This window comes from Panulirus ornatus, chromosome 20 (genome assembly GCF_036320965.1).
Source record: "Panulirus ornatus isolate Po-2019 chromosome 20, ASM3632096v1, whole genome shotgun sequence".
NCBI classification, from domain to species: domain Eukaryota; kingdom Metazoa; phylum Arthropoda; class Malacostraca; order Decapoda; family Palinuridae; genus Panulirus; species Panulirus ornatus.
The window spans coordinates 72,131,848-72,148,709 of record NC_092243.1 but is presented as its reverse complement, the minus strand read 5'-3'; the positions used below and the strand labels follow the sequence as shown (position 1 = coordinate 72,148,709).

General features: G+C 37.7%; 1 protein-coding gene across 1 annotated transcript in view; it reads right to left on the bottom strand.

The window, feature by feature from the left end:
• Nucleotides 1–15,704, bottom strand: part of LOC139756124 (BBSome complex member BBS2-like) — a 48,708-nt gene extending 33,004 nt beyond the window's left edge. Inside the window, exons 1-7 of the mRNA XM_071675221.1 lie at nt 15,477–15,704; nt 11,852–11,989; nt 11,070–11,294; nt 9,627–9,815; nt 8,980–9,162; nt 5,233–5,361; nt 2,267–2,360 (exon numbers count right to left, since the gene is read on the bottom strand). Of these exons, the coding sequence (XP_071531322.1) occupies nt 2,267–2,360; nt 5,233–5,361; nt 8,980–9,162; nt 9,627–9,815; nt 11,070–11,294; nt 11,852–11,968 (937 nt within the window). The 5' untranslated portion in view covers nt 11,969–11,989; nt 15,477–15,704. The remainder of the gene's footprint in view (nt 1–2,266; nt 2,361–5,232; nt 5,362–8,979; nt 9,163–9,626; nt 9,816–11,069; nt 11,295–11,851; nt 11,990–15,476) is intronic.
• Nucleotides 15,705–16,862: the final 1,158 nt, after the last annotated feature.

Here is a 16,862-nt window from a genome sequence, read left to right as displayed (position 1 = left end):
GAAAGCTGTGTAGGTATGTATATTTGCGTGTGTGGACGTATGTATATACATGTGTATGGGGGGGGGGGGTTGGGCCATTTCTTTCGTCTGTTTCCTTGCGCTACCTCGCAAACGCGGGAGACAGCGACAAAGTATAATAAATAAATAAAAAATATATATATATATACATATACACACACATACACATACATACGCACATATACACACACACACACATATACATATATATACATATGAAAAATGTAAGAAATAATTTAGAAAACTGAAACTTCTAGCTTGAAATGAAATGAAAAAATGAATGTCACGTAATGGTTCAACCTCTGGCTATGGAAAAGGAAATGTATAATTTATTTACACAAACGTCAATAGTAGTTCTCATCAATTTAACCACTGTATCAATAAGCTTCAATGTCTAAGCTACATTTTTTCCAATTTCACTATTTTCTTGTCAAAGCACCATGTATGAAAACTATCACTCCAGTAACACAATTATAAACATTTACTACCCCCTTAAAAAAAAAAAAAAAAAAAAAAAAAAAAGTCTTCAGAATTATAAGAATACATTAATTTCTCTTACAACTAGAATAATCAAGGCCAAGGATAACTGTCAGCCATTATAAGTTATGTAGTTGGTGTTGATATATATATATATATATATATATATATATATATATATATATATATATATATATATATATATGGATTTGTATGTAGCATTTATGGATCTGGAGAAGGCATATGATAGAGTTGATAGAGATGCTCTGTGGAAGGTATTAAGAATATATGGTGTGGGAGGCAAGTTGTTAGAAGCAGTGAAAAGTTTTTATCGAGGATGTAAGGCATGTGTACGTGTAGGAAGAGAGGAAAGTGATTGGTTCTCAGTGAATGTAGGTTTGCGGCAGGGGTGTGTGATGTCTCCATGGTTGTTTAATTTGTTTATGGATGGGGTTGTTAGGGAGGTGAATGCAAAAGTTTTGGAAAGAGGGGCAAGTATGAAGTCTGTTGGGGATGAGAGAGCTTGGGAAGTGAGTCAGTTGTTGTTCGCTGATGATACAGCGCTGGTGGCTGATTCATGTGTGAAACTGCAGAAGCTGGTGACTGAGTTTGGTAAAGTGTGTGAAAGAAGAAAGTTAAGAGTAAATGTGAATAAGAGCAAGGTTATTAGGTACAGTAGGGTTGAGGGTCAATTCAATTGGGAGATGAGTTTGAATGGAGAAAAACTGGAGGAAGTGAAGTGTTTTAGATATCTGGGAGTGGATCTGGCAGCGGATGGAACCATGGAAGCGGAAGTGGATCATAGGGTGGGGGAGGGGGCGAAAATTCTGGGAGCCTTGAAGAATGTGTGGAAGTCGAGAACATTATCTCGGAAAGCAAAAATGGGTATGTTTGAAGGAATAGTGGTTCCAACAATGTTGTATGGTTGTGAGGCGTGGACTATGGATAGAGTTGTGCGCAGGAGGATGGATGTGCTGGAAATGAGATGTTTGAGGACACTGTGTGGTGTGAGGTGGTTTGATCGAGTAAGTAACGTAAGGGTAAGAGAGATGTGTGGAAATAAAAAGAGTGTGGTTGAGAGAGCAGAAGAGGGTGTTTTGAAATGGTTTGGTCACATGGAGAGAATGAGTGAGGAAAGATTGACCAAGAGGATATATGTGTCGGAGGTGGAGGGAACGAGGAGAAGAGGGAGACCAAATTGGAGGTGGAAAGATGGAGTGAAAAAGATTTTGTGTGATCGGGGCCTGAACATGCAGGAGGGTGAAAGGAGGGCAAAGAATAGAGTGAATTGGAGCGATGTGGTATACCGGGGTTGACGTGCTGTCAGTGGATTGAATCAAGGCATGTGTATGGGGGTGGATTGGGCCATTTCTTTCGTCTGTTTCCTTGCGCTACCTCGCAAACGCGGGAGACCGGCAAAAAAAAAAAAAAAAAAAAAAAAAAATATATATATATATATATATATATATATATATATATATATATATATATATATATATATATATATATATATATATATATACATATATATATACATATATATACCAGTTTAACTCAGTATTTTACTTTGGATATGAATCAGTCTTCCATTTATTTCACGAGTAAAGAGAAATGTAGATAAAGTGAATTTTCCAACACTGTGTAACATGGTGAGAGTGTTCATATACATGTTTACAAATTTATATAAAAGAATATTGTAATACATGAAAGAATAATATAACAGTACACCAGGTTTAGAAATTAAATAAAGACATTTACTGTTTATACTGACCTTCACCATCAACAGAGCAGCAAATAAGTTGGTTTTTGCCATCCATCCGATAATCTCCTTGCACTATTCCTGCAACAGTTGACTGAAAGTTGTCCTGCAAAGTTATACAATGCTCAAGATTAGTGGATTAAGTAGTTTGATTAAAAAAGGGCTACTTCAAAATATGAAAGGTCTATTTCTCCATTTTGCTCTGCTGTAAGCTATCTGATTGTTGTGAAGAATGCCTTTTTATATCACATGCATCCCTAAGTAACTAATCTACGTAAATGCTACTATACAGCAAGTGCCAAGAAATTCACTCGCTGCACTTGCACCAAAACTGCAAAAGTATCTACATATCAGTGTCCTATTCCACTAAACTTTTGAATTTTGGGTTCTGAATTTCCAATAGGTCCAGAAAACATTTGACACAAAAGTGGGCTGGTAAAAGAAATGGCAAAGTCTCTCCCTTGTAGCCCTAAGCTCAGAAAGTTGATGAGATACACATTATGTCCAAACAAGAGCATGTTCTTTTTTTCTTTCATATTATTCACCATTTCCCGCATTGGTGAGGTAGCGTTAAGAACAGAGGACTGGGCTTTTGAGGAAATATCCTCACCTGGCGCCCTTCTCTGCTCCTTCTTTTGGAAAATTAAAAAACAAGAGGGAAGGATTTCCAGCCCCCTGCTCCCTCCTCTTTTAGTTGCCATCTACGACAAGCAAGGAATATGTGGGAAGTATTCTTTCTCCCCTATCCCCAGGGATAAAGCGAGAATCTTCTTATTTTTGATAATATCATATCTTGGGTCAAGATAAATTCAAACCATACTTTCTTGGCAGTGAGTGGTTGAGGATGGTCCCAGGACCACTACCAGTGCCATGGAGAAGTTGGGTTAACAATGGGTGTGAGGTAGTTACCTCACCAGACGGCAAGGGTTTAAAGGACCCTAACCTCAAGGATTCTCTAAGGCTCACACAACTTTTCAACCCAGAGGAGAAAATATATAAAAATTGAATACTCATAATGGGACTGTAACCAACATTTTTTAACAGTGTTTCATAAAATCAAATGGACTTTGTGATTCTGAAACTTGTAAACCCCCATAATCCATGGCCCAGCACACTCAAGATTGCTGCCAATTTAGAGCTTAAGTTTTCAGTGAATAACTTCAGTAAATGTTTATTAAATCTTTTATACAGAATATATTTACATGTATTACAAACAACAACATCTAGAACCTGCATTAGGTTTACAACACACATTGTTAAGGTTTGTAATATATTCAGACTACAGTCTTTCTATACAGTATACATATTTCTTAAATCTGTGAAAATACAAAATCTGCTCATGGCTTCATCCCATGGATAATTGATTTTTTTTCTACATACCTTTAATTCAACATCCACCTGAGAAAATAGGGAAATAGGGATTGCATTTTGAATTTGCATTCATTGATATACAATAAACATACCAGCAGGTCTCTTTCCTATAAGACAAAATGAAGTTTATGAGTTTCAATCAGATCAACATGAAGTGTACAGCTGTACAGATATTACATTTTGAGTATGGTGGATCATATCCACAGTCTGCAAATGCTCAGTTGGATGTACAGTATCTTTAGCAGAAGCCTTTCAAAAGAGGCTAGAAAAAGACTTAACATTATAAGAATAATCCCATATTTTGAAGTACTCATGAAAAAACAAAAATATGAAATAAATGTCTACATGAGATAAATATTTTAGTGGAACTGCCTCGACTAACTCATACATAATAAAGTTTTGCACTGTCCCTTTAATGAGGCACTATGGAATTTTAATGTTACGAGACGAATTCCTTAAAAATCTGCACTTTTTGATGTAACAGTTCAAATAAGATGTATTTTCTCTCTACAAAAGTAAGATCATGTAACCAGACAGGAAGCCTGAAGGACCGAGGTTGAGGTTGAAATATTGACTGAAATCTCAGCATCTGAATTGGAAGATGCACAATCAGCTAGAGCTTATGGATTCTGATTGCTCTTAGAAAAAAAATGCAATCATGAAACAAGGCATGACCTGAATTCTTCTACAGTTCTAGTGAAGAAGTATGGAGGCATTAAATTAAGAAAAATATAATAGTACAATACATCAATGAATCTGGTACTAGTGTTTATGACATGGTTCCTAGTATTTGCTTACATACTCAGGTTTTTGATTGCTGGCTCACAGGCTGGGTATACAAGTGTTTAGGTAACCTGTTAATACAACTGTATTCAGAAACTACTTTTTGTTTCCAAATTTAGCAGTCCACTTTTCATATTATAAATTTGTCTTCTGAACACCTTGGTTTTCTCCACAAAATAAGGCCAAGTTTACCACACAAATTTATATGCAGCCTAGAATGGTTTACATTTCACAAGAAGTTCTGATGTAGCATTTATATAATATTATCTGCATAACTAACTGTGATAATTCTAGGACTTTCTAGTTCTGATTTTAGTATGGCATTAACTAGTATATTAAAGAAAGTAGGACTCAATATTCCATCATGAGGAGTGCCTATCTGTATGTCCATAACTTTATTTTTGCAATGTTGAAACGATACAGCACAGTTTCTGTTGGAGACAAACAAGTTTCCAGAGCAAATGTTGACCACCCATATCCATATATCATCTAGTTCATACAATATATCTTATCCATCAGTGATGTCAAATGTACCTTACAGTCATGAAATGTGGTGTATTTGTATCATGTCTCCATGTAAAGCTATTTGCAAAGAGTAAGCATAAACACATAAGAGTACTTCACTGGTGTGATAGTCATATCAACATGAACAATTACTTTGATAAATGTTATAGGCACTGCTGATGGGGCTCAGACACTGGAATGTTTGATATATAGGAATTAAACTAATGAGAAAGCTCTGCTATGCTATCCTGTTTTAAATATATCAAATGTCACAGCTGGTGCTGAATGATTGAATGAGAAAGCACAAATTAAACTCCTACCTTAAAGACAACTTCTCCGCTACGATCGTTCCTAGCATCCATCTTTCCATTACTCCAACCAGTGATCAGTTCAGGAACACCATCACCATCAAGGTCATAACTGTAAATTGCAATTGCTTGGTTCTTAGACTGAAAAGAAAATAAACGACCAGTTACCAATAATAGTGTGTAAAAGATTAACATTTATGATACTGAGTGAGGGATTTTACCTTTACCTTCCAGTGTGTGAACCTATAGAAGCAATCCCATCCCCTGTGAAGATATTTTCATTCTCCAGTGTCAAATGTGAGAGTAATTTCATTTGTCTGACAGCTCAACATACAGATTAAATTTCTTTTAAAAGATATCCATAAAGATAAAACTTAATACAGAATTATTAATTTTGCTGTCTAAAAAAAATTGATTGATACATTTACACATGATATTACTGTCTAAAGTTTCTAGAGTATTGTCAATCCTTCCATTATATGGAACTGCAGTGGAATTCATTAAAATAGGGGGTGACTGTGTTGTTGACAGGCTGGTAAGGATATTCAATGTATGTATGGCTCATGGTGAAGTGCCTGAGGATTGGTGGAATGCATGCATAGTGCCATTGTACAAAGGCAAAGGGGATAAAGGTGTGTTCAAATTACAGAGGTATAAGTTTATTGAGTATTCCTGAGAAATTATATGGGAGGGTATTGATTGAGAGGGTGAAGGCATGTACAGAACATCAGATTGGGAAAGAGCAGTGTAGTTTCAGAAGTGGTAGAGGATGTGTGGATCATGTGTTTGCTTGGAAGAATGTATGTGAGAAATACTTACAAAAACAAATGGATTTGTATTTAGCATTTATGGTACCTGGCTTAAGCTAGGGTATATATATATAAAAAAAAATATATATATAGATATATATATATATATATATTTATATATATATATATATATATATATATATATATATATATATATTTTTTTTTTTTTTTTTTTTTTTTTAATACTTTGTCGCTGTCTCCCGCGTATTGCGAGGTAGCGCAAGGAAACAGACGAAAGAAATGGCCCAACCCCCCCCATACACATGTACATACACACGTCCACACACACAAATATACATACCTACACAGCTTTCCATGGTTTACCCCGGACGCTTCACATGCCTTGATTCAATCCACTGACAGCACGTCAACCCCTGTATACCACATCGCTCCAATTCACTCTATTCCTTGCCCTCCTTTCACCCTCCTGCATGTTCAGGCCCCGATCACACAAAATCTTTTTCACTCCATCTTTCCACCTCCAATTTGGTCTCCCTCTTCTCCTCGTTCCCTCCACCTCCGACACATATATCCTCTTGGTCAATCTTTCCTCACTCATTCTCTCCATGTGCCCAAACCATTTTAAAACACTCTCTTCTACTCTCTCAACCACGCTCTTTTTATTTCCACACATCTCTCTTACCCTTACGTTACTTACTCGATCAAACCACCTCACACCACACATTGTCCTCAAACATCTCATTTCCAGCACATCCATCCTCCTGCGCACAACTCTATCCATAGCCCACGCCTCGCAACCATACAACATTGTTGGAACTACTATTCCTTCAAACATACCCATTTTTGCTTTCCGGGATAATGTTCTCGACTTCCACACATTTTTCAAGGCTCCCAAAATTTTCGCCCCCTCCCCCACCCTATGATCCACTTCTGCTTCCATGGTTCCATCCGCTGACAGATCCACTCCCAGATATCTAAAACACTTCACTTCCTCCAGTTTTTCACCATTCAAACTCACCTCCCAATTGACTTGACCCTCAGCCCTACTGTACCTAATAACCTTGCTCTTATTCACATTTACTCTTAACTTTCTTCTTCCACACACTTTACCAAACTCCGTCACCAGCTTCTGCAGTTTCTCACATGAATCCGCCACCAGCGCTGTATCATCAGCGAACAACAACTGACTCACTTCCCAAGCTCTCTCATCCCCAACAGACTTCATACTTGCCCCTCTTTCCAAGACTCTTGCATTTACCTCCCTAACAACCCCATCCATAAACAAATTAAACAACCATGGAGACATCACACACCCCTGCCGCAAACCTACATTCACTGAGAACCAATCACTTTCCTCTCTTCCTACACGTACACATGCCTTACATCCTCGATAAAAACTTTTCACTGCTTCTAACAACTTGCCTCCCACACCATATATTCTTAATACCTTCCACAGAGCATATATATATATATATATATATATATATATATATATATATATATATATATATATATATATATATGTATATATATATATATATATATATATATATATATATATACATATATATATATATATATATATATATATATATATATCCCTGGGGATAGGGGATTAAGAGTACTTCCCACGTATTCCCTGCGTGTCGTAAAAGGCGACTAAAAGGGGAGGGAGCGGGGGGCTGGAAATCCTCCCCTCTCGTTTTTTTTTTTTTTTTTTTTTTTTTTTTTTTTTTTTTTTCCAAAAGAAGGAACAGAGAATTGGGCCAGGTGAGGGTATTCCCTCAAAGGCCCAGTCCTCTGTTCTTAACGCTACCTCGCTAATGCGGGAAATGGCGAATAGTTTGAAAGAAAAGAAAGAAAAATATATATATTTTATTTATTTATTTATTTTATTATACTTTGTCGCTGTCTCCCGCGTTTGCGAGGTAGCGCAAGGAAACAGACGAAAGAAATGGCCCAACCCCCCCCCATACACATGTATATACATACGTCCACACACGCAAATATACATACCTACACAGCCTTCCACGGTTTACCCCAGACGCTTCACATGCCCTGCTTCAATCCACTGACAGCACGTCAACCCCGGTATACCACATCGCTCCAACTCACTCTCTTCCTTGCCCTCCTTTCACCCTCCTGCATGTTCAGGCCCCGATCACACAAAATCTTTTTCACTCCATCTTTCCACCTCCAATTTGGTCTCCCTCTTCTCCTTGTTCCCTCCACCTCCGACACATATATCCTCTTGGTCAATCTTTCCTCACTCATCCTCTCCATGTGCCCAAACCATTTCAAAACACCCTCTTCTGCTCTCTCAACCACGCTCTTTTTATTTCCACACATCTCTCTTACCTTTACGTTACTTACTCGATCAAACCACCTCACACCACACATTGTCCTCAAACATCTCATTTCCAGCACATCCATCCTCCTGCGCACAACTCTATCCATAGTCCACGCCTCGCAACCATACAACATTGTTGGAACCACCATTCCTTCAAACATACCCATTTTTGCTTTCCGAGATAATGTTCTCGACTTCCACACATTCTTCAAGGCTCCCAGAATTTTTGCCCCCTCCCCCACCCTATGATCCACTTCCGCTTCCATGGTTCCATCCGCTGCCAGATCCACTCCCAGATATCTAAAACACTTCACTTCCTCCAGTTTTTCTCCATTCAAACTCACCTCCCAATTGAATTGACCCTCAACCCTACTGTACCTAATAACCTTGCTCTTATTCACATTTACTCTTAACTTTCTTCTTTCACACACTTTACCAAACTCAGTCACCAGCTTCTGCAGTTTCTCACATGAATCAGCCACCAGCGCTGTATGTATATAAAAATAGATGAAAAGATGCAGGAGATGAAAGGTACAAATGGATAGTCAGGTGTACAAATATAGATAAATCAGTACACAGACAGATATATAAAGAAACAAAACAATCTGAAAGACAACTGTGTGTCAAACAGTGAATTACCTTAATTCTCCACCATCTTGCTAGCTTTTCATACACTCCAACTGTACCATTTGCAAGAGCATAGCCAAAGCGAGAGCCTTGCATGGGGCACAAGGCAGTAACTGCTTCTGTTTCTGACATCTCATATAGAATCTCTTCATTTTTAAATACCCTTATATCAAAGTCCTCAGAACCCACCAACAGCTGTGAAGAAATAACAGACAGATATATTCCACAAATAAAACTCCTTTTCAACATTCTCATTTTTAAATACCCTTATATTAAAGTCTTCAGATCCCACCAACAGCTGTGGAAAATAATGGACAGATGTATTCCACAAATAAAACTCCTTTTCAGCATTCTCAGGGTTATATACTTATGAAACATTCTTGATAATTTCATAACCTTAAAAGGAATTTTTTGAGAATCATATTGGTCTTATCATTACATCTTGCCAGTTCTCTACATACCAAATTTTTAATAGTTAACAAGTAAGTCTGACTAGGAAAACCATACTTTAGTATCAATGGTCACCTATGAGCAATAACACAGCATGAGGAAATGCTAAGAGAATGTACTCTTCTGTAATTGAAAAAATCAGATATTCTGAAGACAATTTTTTTACATCAAAAAGTTTTACAGTTTTGCACTATGTAGCTGCCATTTACCTCATTTCCATCATCTCCATCAAAGTCAGTGAGAATTAGCGAAGAAACATTATCACCTGTTACGGTCCAAAATGGGTCATTTCCTTCACTGTCAAAACCATGGATGGAACAGTTTCCTCCAATGAGAGCCAATGGAGAAGAATGATGTCCTAACTGACCAATGGCGATAGCATTTGCCCCATCTGATACCTGTTGAAGTAAATTGAAGAGAAACATTATTCTTCATTTTTGTACATTTCATAAACCTTCCCCCATTATACAGCATGGTAGATCATGCACAATCTTCATCACACAATATGATTTTGACACATTCCAATATATTCTTTACCTGAAAATCCCATCTCAAACATGCACTTTCTTCCACCTCACCTTTGATCTTTTTCTGCATGTTTGGCAATCCACTTCACTCAAATTTTTAGACAGAAATCACCTAAAAATTGTGGTGAAACTTTTAATCATCTAACACACTCCACTTCAGGATAACTGTTTTTTTTTGTCTTATCAGATCTAAACTTCCTGGCTAACCTTTATGATTTTTCTTACATGCAAAATAAACCTATCTTCCTCTTTTTTGTATGCTGTCTTTCTCTTGTTAACTTGTAACACCACATTACTGTAAACAATAACATACTCTGCTCCACCTCTAGTATATTGTACTTTTACTACATCTTAATTTTACTGAGCCTTACTGTTATTACCATAGTGCTCTCATACTGGCGTATAAACAAACGAGATTATAGTTAGATCATACCATTTCAGGGGGTGCTGAGATAGTTTGGACACATGGAAAGGATGAGTGAAAAGTTCACAAAGACGACATTTGTGTTGGAAGTGGAGGGGAAAAGGGGGATGGATGACCAAACTGGAAATGGGAGGATGGAGGGAAAAATATTTTGAGTGGCTGAAGTCATTCAAGGCATATTCCTTTCCTGTAAATATCACCCATACATCTTTTTCAAACCAAATATTCCCAATCACCATTCCTCTGTCTGCAAACAAATTGACAAGCTCTTCCCAATCTTAATTCACACTGGGATCCCTATATCCTAAAATTACCACATCAATTGTCACATCAACCTCTCTCATTCAGATCCCCAAGCACCAAGTTATGATCTCTTACATCAAAAATGCCCAAATATTCACTTTACTCCTTCTACTACTCTCACTACCAGGTGCATAAGCTCTAAAAATCACCCACCTCTTGTAGTCTACTTTCATTCTGACCAATACTGCAACCGAACTCACTTCTTTACACCCTAGCACAGTCCCACAGTTCCTCCTTCATCAGTAGTGCCTCCCATTCCTTTGCTCTTGCCCTCAGAATTAATATGAAAGCCAATAACCCAATTTACTTATGATGAAGCTTTATATCATTTCATTCAAAGCAAGTGATTATTTATCTAATATCATTCATAAACAAGGAGCAAAGGAAGAAACACTCACATCTTTGTAGAAGACATCTGCATTGTTCTGGACATCATAGGCTAAGACATTAGTTGGTGTTCCTACAACAAGGATATCGCCATGCCTAGCCTGTGTCAGTCTGCCAGCTGTGAGTGCAGACACCGTTTGATTGATATTGAGGAGGGAGACTTCATCACTGCTTTGGCTGAGGGACATGCGGCCACCTGATACACCAAGACGCTGGTGGGAGTTATGAATAAACACCTGAAAATGAGTAATGCTGTCTGATATATGGCAGATTTTAGTAGTAAGCAAATTATTGACAAAAACCTCTATCGAATGAATACCTCTAATGCCTTTTTTACACAAATATCCCCACTGCAACTTGACTTACAAATCCAACCTATCAAATACCTGAATCTAAAATGTCAAGCAAAAGAGACCAGTACTCAATTAAATGTACCAACAGTTTGTTAGTTATATGTAAAGGTAAAACTCACTCTTGAAAAGTAATCAGTTTTTTAAGCAAACTAAGACAAGTAATTAATCTAAGATACTTCTGAGATTGGGAGAAGCATCACTGTACTGAAATTTTAATCCCACAGTCAACATATATTTGCTTTAAAAAAAATCTACATACATTAAGTATGAAACATAAATCTTCATCCTTGGAATCAGCATTAGAAAGCACTATCCTCTCATTTGCAAAGAAATATAAGACTTAGGATTTGATAATTAATCATATTGTGAGGGCTGTTCATCTACCTGAATGAATTCAGCAGCAAAACATCTTGTTTTAAGGAAGCTAATCTTTTAGTTACCTTATCTGCAGTTGTGGAAGCTGTAAGGCATGCATGAGCACCATCATATTTGCCAATAGTTACTCGTCCAGGTAAAATCTTCTGGTTGAGGTTCAAAGTGAAAACTGGAACTAGCATGCCTGCACTTCATACACTTTGCTGGAAATAATCCCAGTATTAGTGAGAGTCATTCAAATCATCTTAAGATATGCCAATTTTGAAAAATTCTCAAGGAAAAAAAATGGATGTGTTGGAGTGACCTATTCAGTAACAGAAATAAGAGAACATTGGTGGAGGGGGCAGTGTAACAGCCAGAGAAGAGCTTAAGAGGAGATGGAATAAGTACTTTGAAGGACTATTGAATCTGTTGGATAACATATAGGGTATTTTGGTCAGGGAGGTACGTAAAGTGAAAGTCATGGAAAGTGGTGCACTGAAAAGAGAAAAGGTGGTGAAAGCCTTGTGTAAGATGAAATGTGGTGGGGTGGATGGCACTGCAGTTGAGTTTCATAAGAAAAGAGATGCTTGTCATGTTGATTAGTTAGCAAATGGCTATACTGTTTTGTTAGAATTTTCAGTATGTGTATGGATCATGGTGGGTTGCTTAAGGATTGGTGGGAAGCCTTTATTGTACTATTGTATAAAGGCAAGGGGGACAAAGGTGAGTGTTTGAATTATAAAGGTATAAATTTGTTGAAAGTACCTGTTAAAGCATGTAGAATAGTAGTGATTGGAAAGGTGGTGGTATGCATAGAGCAAGAGACTGGGGAAGAACAGTGTGGTTTCAGGAGTGGAAGAGGTGTTTGCTTTGAAGAATGTGCATGAGAAATACCTTGAGAAACAGAGGAATTTGTATGTGGCATTTATGGATCTGGAGAAAGCATAAGATAAGGCTGACAGAGATGCCCTGTAGGAGGAAAACTGTGAAAAGCAATGAGGAGTTTTTATCAAGTGAGTAAGACATGTGTGCAAGTAGGTTAGAAAGGAGGGAGAGTGGTTTAATGTCTGTCTGTGACAGGGGTGTGTGATGCTGCAATGGTTTTTAATCTGTTCATGGATGGGGTGGTGAGGGAGTGGAACATGTGGGTCTTGAAGAGTGAAGCAGGTATACAGTTTGCTTGGGGTTGGGGGCCCGGTAGGTAAATCAGTTGATATTTGCTGAATATATGACACTGGAGGCAGATTTGAGTGAGATACTGCTCAAGCTGGTGTCTAAATTAGGAAAAGTGTGCTAATAAATGTGATAAAAGCAAGTTTATTAGGTATAGCATTGATTAGTGAATGTGAATAAAAGTAAGTTTGTTATATTTAGCATTGAAAAGAGAAAGGCTATTTGAAGTGTAAGTTTAAATGGGGAAAACTTGGAAAACCTGGGATTGAATATGGCAGCAAATGGAACCATGGAAGGTGAAGTGAACCAAAGGGTGGGTTGGGAGGCAAAGATTTTGGGCGCATTGAGAAATTTGTGAAAGGAGATATCATCGTCTTTTTTAAGGGCAAAGATGGTGTTGTATGGATGTGAGGCATGGACCTTAGACAGAAATGTAAAGGGTACGGTGAATGTGTTGGATATGAAATGTACGAGGATAATGTGTGATGTAAGAAGGGATTACTGAACAAGAAATGATAGGGTAAGAGAGAGGTGTGGTAGTAAGAGAAGATTATATGAGAGAGCTAAAGAGGGTGTGCAGACATGGTATGGACATATGGTGAGGATGAATGGGGAAAGGGTGACTAAGTAGGTAGTAGTTGGTAGGCAGCCAATGACCAGGGAGGTATATTACCAGTACACCCGCCTGGATATCAGGAAGTTTAGTGACATCTGCTTCATGAGCCAGCATTTTAGTGGTTGTCAAGTTGCCCTCCTCTGACCCAGGTAGCTGTCTTGTCTTTCTCCCTCACTAACATTTGGACTAATGGCATTCTGTCCACAAACATAGAATCTCTCCCTGTCATATGTAGCACTTGACAATACTTAATTCATGCAGCTCATTCTTCGTAACTATATTTTCCTGTGGTGAGCACAGTGTGCTAGCCCTGCCTTTTGGCAAAATGGTAGAAGCAGTAGGTAGAAGTAGTAAGTAGGGTCAAAATGGTAGAAGCAGTAGGTAGAAGTAGTAAGTAGGAAAATTTTAGCAGGATTATTATGTAGAAGCAGTAGGGAGGAGCATTAGATAGAAGTCATTAGGAACATTAGATAGAAGTAGTCATTAGGAGCACTAGATAGGAGCCTCTGCAAACACTGCACTAGACTTGCCCTCTGTCAGTGGCCTTTTAAAGGTGAGGCATAAAGGCTAAGAAGCAGCACTGGAATTCTTTAGTTATGGAGACTCTCTTGCTGTGGCCACCCCTTGAGGGAGTTCCAACTGGAACAGGCATCAGAGATATAGATTGATAGAAGTTTGCTTTAAAGAATGTGTTTGAGAAATACTTAGACAAACAGAAGTGTTTGTTCATGGCATTTATGGATCTGGAAAAAGGATGGGATAGGGTTAACAAAGATGTTTTGTGGAAGGTCTTGTGAATAAATGGGGTGGGAAGAAAGCTTCAAGGGAAGAGTGGAGAGCAAGTGGTTTCAGGTGAACAGTTGGTCTATGCCAGGGTTGTGTGATGTCACTAAGACTGTTTAATTTGTTAATGGATGGGGCAATGAGGTCTTGGAGGGAGGGATGAGGGGAGTTTGGTAAGTGTCAGTTGTTGTCTGCTGATGACATAGCACTGGCGGCAGATTCAAGTAAGAAACAGCAGAAGTTGGTGACTGAGTTTGAGAGACTGTGTTAAAGGAGAAAGTTGATAGTAAATGTGAAAAAACTCAAGATTATTAGGTTCAGCAGAGAAAAGGGACATGTCACCTGGGTTGTGAGGTTGAATAAAGAAAATCTAGAGGAAGTAAAGACTTTTAGGTACTGGGAAGTACACATGGCAGTGAATGGAAGTGTCATAGGTTGGGTAAGGATAGGCAAGGTTTTTGTAGGTTCTGATGATATTTCACATGTGTCTTACCTGCTTTTGCATTAATCAGCCCCAAAATTTCCCAGATATACATAACTTTTTCTACTATCGTTTAATTCAAAATCATTCAGTAAAAGAAAATGCTCAAATTCATGCTTTGCAGCTGTTACTGTTTTCTCTTAAGTATTACACTCGCATTGAAGAACAAAATCTCTCAATATCCAAAGCTAATAATGATGCAAAGCTAATCTAGACTTTTACCAATTTAATTTCATTGTCCTGCAGGAGCCATCAAAGAGCTCTTGCCCATCACTACCTTCAACTGCAGGGAGAGTGTTGGGTTAAAATGGTAAAGTCAAACAACTTCATATGACTCCTAACCAGGGTAGGTCTACTTACGGCCCCTCGATCCTAGTCTATCCCAAGAAAGATTATAATAGTGTAACTCTCCTATATTATCAGTACAATATAATAATGCCATTTGACCTGCCTGTGCTAGTGTAACTCAATAAATCATACATATTGATTCAAAAACCCATTTCTTTGAAAATCAGAAAAGAAAACTACAAGAATCTCGATAATTGTGTCTTATAAGTCGATTAGTCAACAAATTAAGTGGCATCGATCAATAAAGCCAGCCCACACTTTTCTCCTGCATACCACATACTCTACAGCTTTACATATTGTAACTTACTTGTATGGTAAAATTTCCTTTAAGAGTGCACAACGTAAATTTTCAGGAGCTCTAACAGACCACCAACATAGTTTCTAAGGGTAGAAAAATAAAAGGTATTTCAGATACATCCCATGTGATTGATTGCCTTTAGTAATGGTGATTTGCCGACTGTAAGAGAAATGACACGGAAGATCTAAAGTTATAATGTAATTTTCCCCCAATATCCAAGTGACAGATCTCTGTTTGTTTACCTCCGTTGGAATGCTGTGTCCGTAACTCCTTCACTGTTGTTCATTGGTTATTATATGTCTTAAGAAAGTCTAAAAAAAAAATAGATTAATATTCATACGGTAAATTTATACTTTACCCTCTGACGTACCTACAAATATTGATAGATATCACCCTTTGCGATATTTGTCTTCACAACACAGCCCTTGACATATATCGTACAGACGATCGAACGATGGCTAGTTGAGTCCGCGAACTTTTAATATTTATTTTGTTGTGTCAAATATTTATGCTCTAAAATGAAAGCTCTGCCTAGCATTCACAACCAGCAATCTTCAAGCGGACCTAAGTTAATTCAACGCCATCATGATTCTGTTCGATATTCATTAATCTTCAGTATTAAGGATTCTGTCGAATTTGGGAGCTTCGATAAAGCACAAATCTTTAATGGAATGTTATAAAGTAGGCAGATAAGTGTATTTTTATAGATATACATTTCAGTTTCCCTGAGGATGGCATGTAAAGTATGATTACATATAATTATTTTCAGTGCAGTCATAATACATTCAGTTTAAAGAATAACAGCAAAAGTACAAAATACAGTTGAAATAGGTACAGTTATAGCATTATAAAAACAATATTGTGTCCCAAATGTAGAAACAGCCTTCTAGTTTAGTTTTACTACTTTATTGTGTTCGCCACACTTGTGTAAGGTAGCACAAACTGAATTACATTAGTCATGAAGGGCCTGTCAGCTTTGTTTGTGGTCAGATCAACATAACTATAGTACGAAGTTTCATTACATAAGCGTAGTCTTTCCTTTTTTAGTTTCATCTGCTGCATGTAAAAAGAGGACACAGTCTCAGAATTTTAGGTATCTCTCTGATAATAAGATGTACTACCTTTTCCTTTTTTTTTCCCCCAATTCTGTAGTAGCAGCTCTGCCACGATTGTTTTTAATTCGATGGTGAAAATTCGGCAAAAGAAGTAGATTGTATACAAGTGAGAACAAATAATTTCTTTACTTTTTTCTGAAAATATATATAATGTGTATTGTGTGTGTGTGTGTGTGTAGCGGTTAGCGTTTCTGACGCATTCATGGGCCGACCAGGGTCAAGCCCACTGTTTCGAATCCTGGTTGCGGCAGTCGGTTCACGGTCGACCCAGCTGTTCATC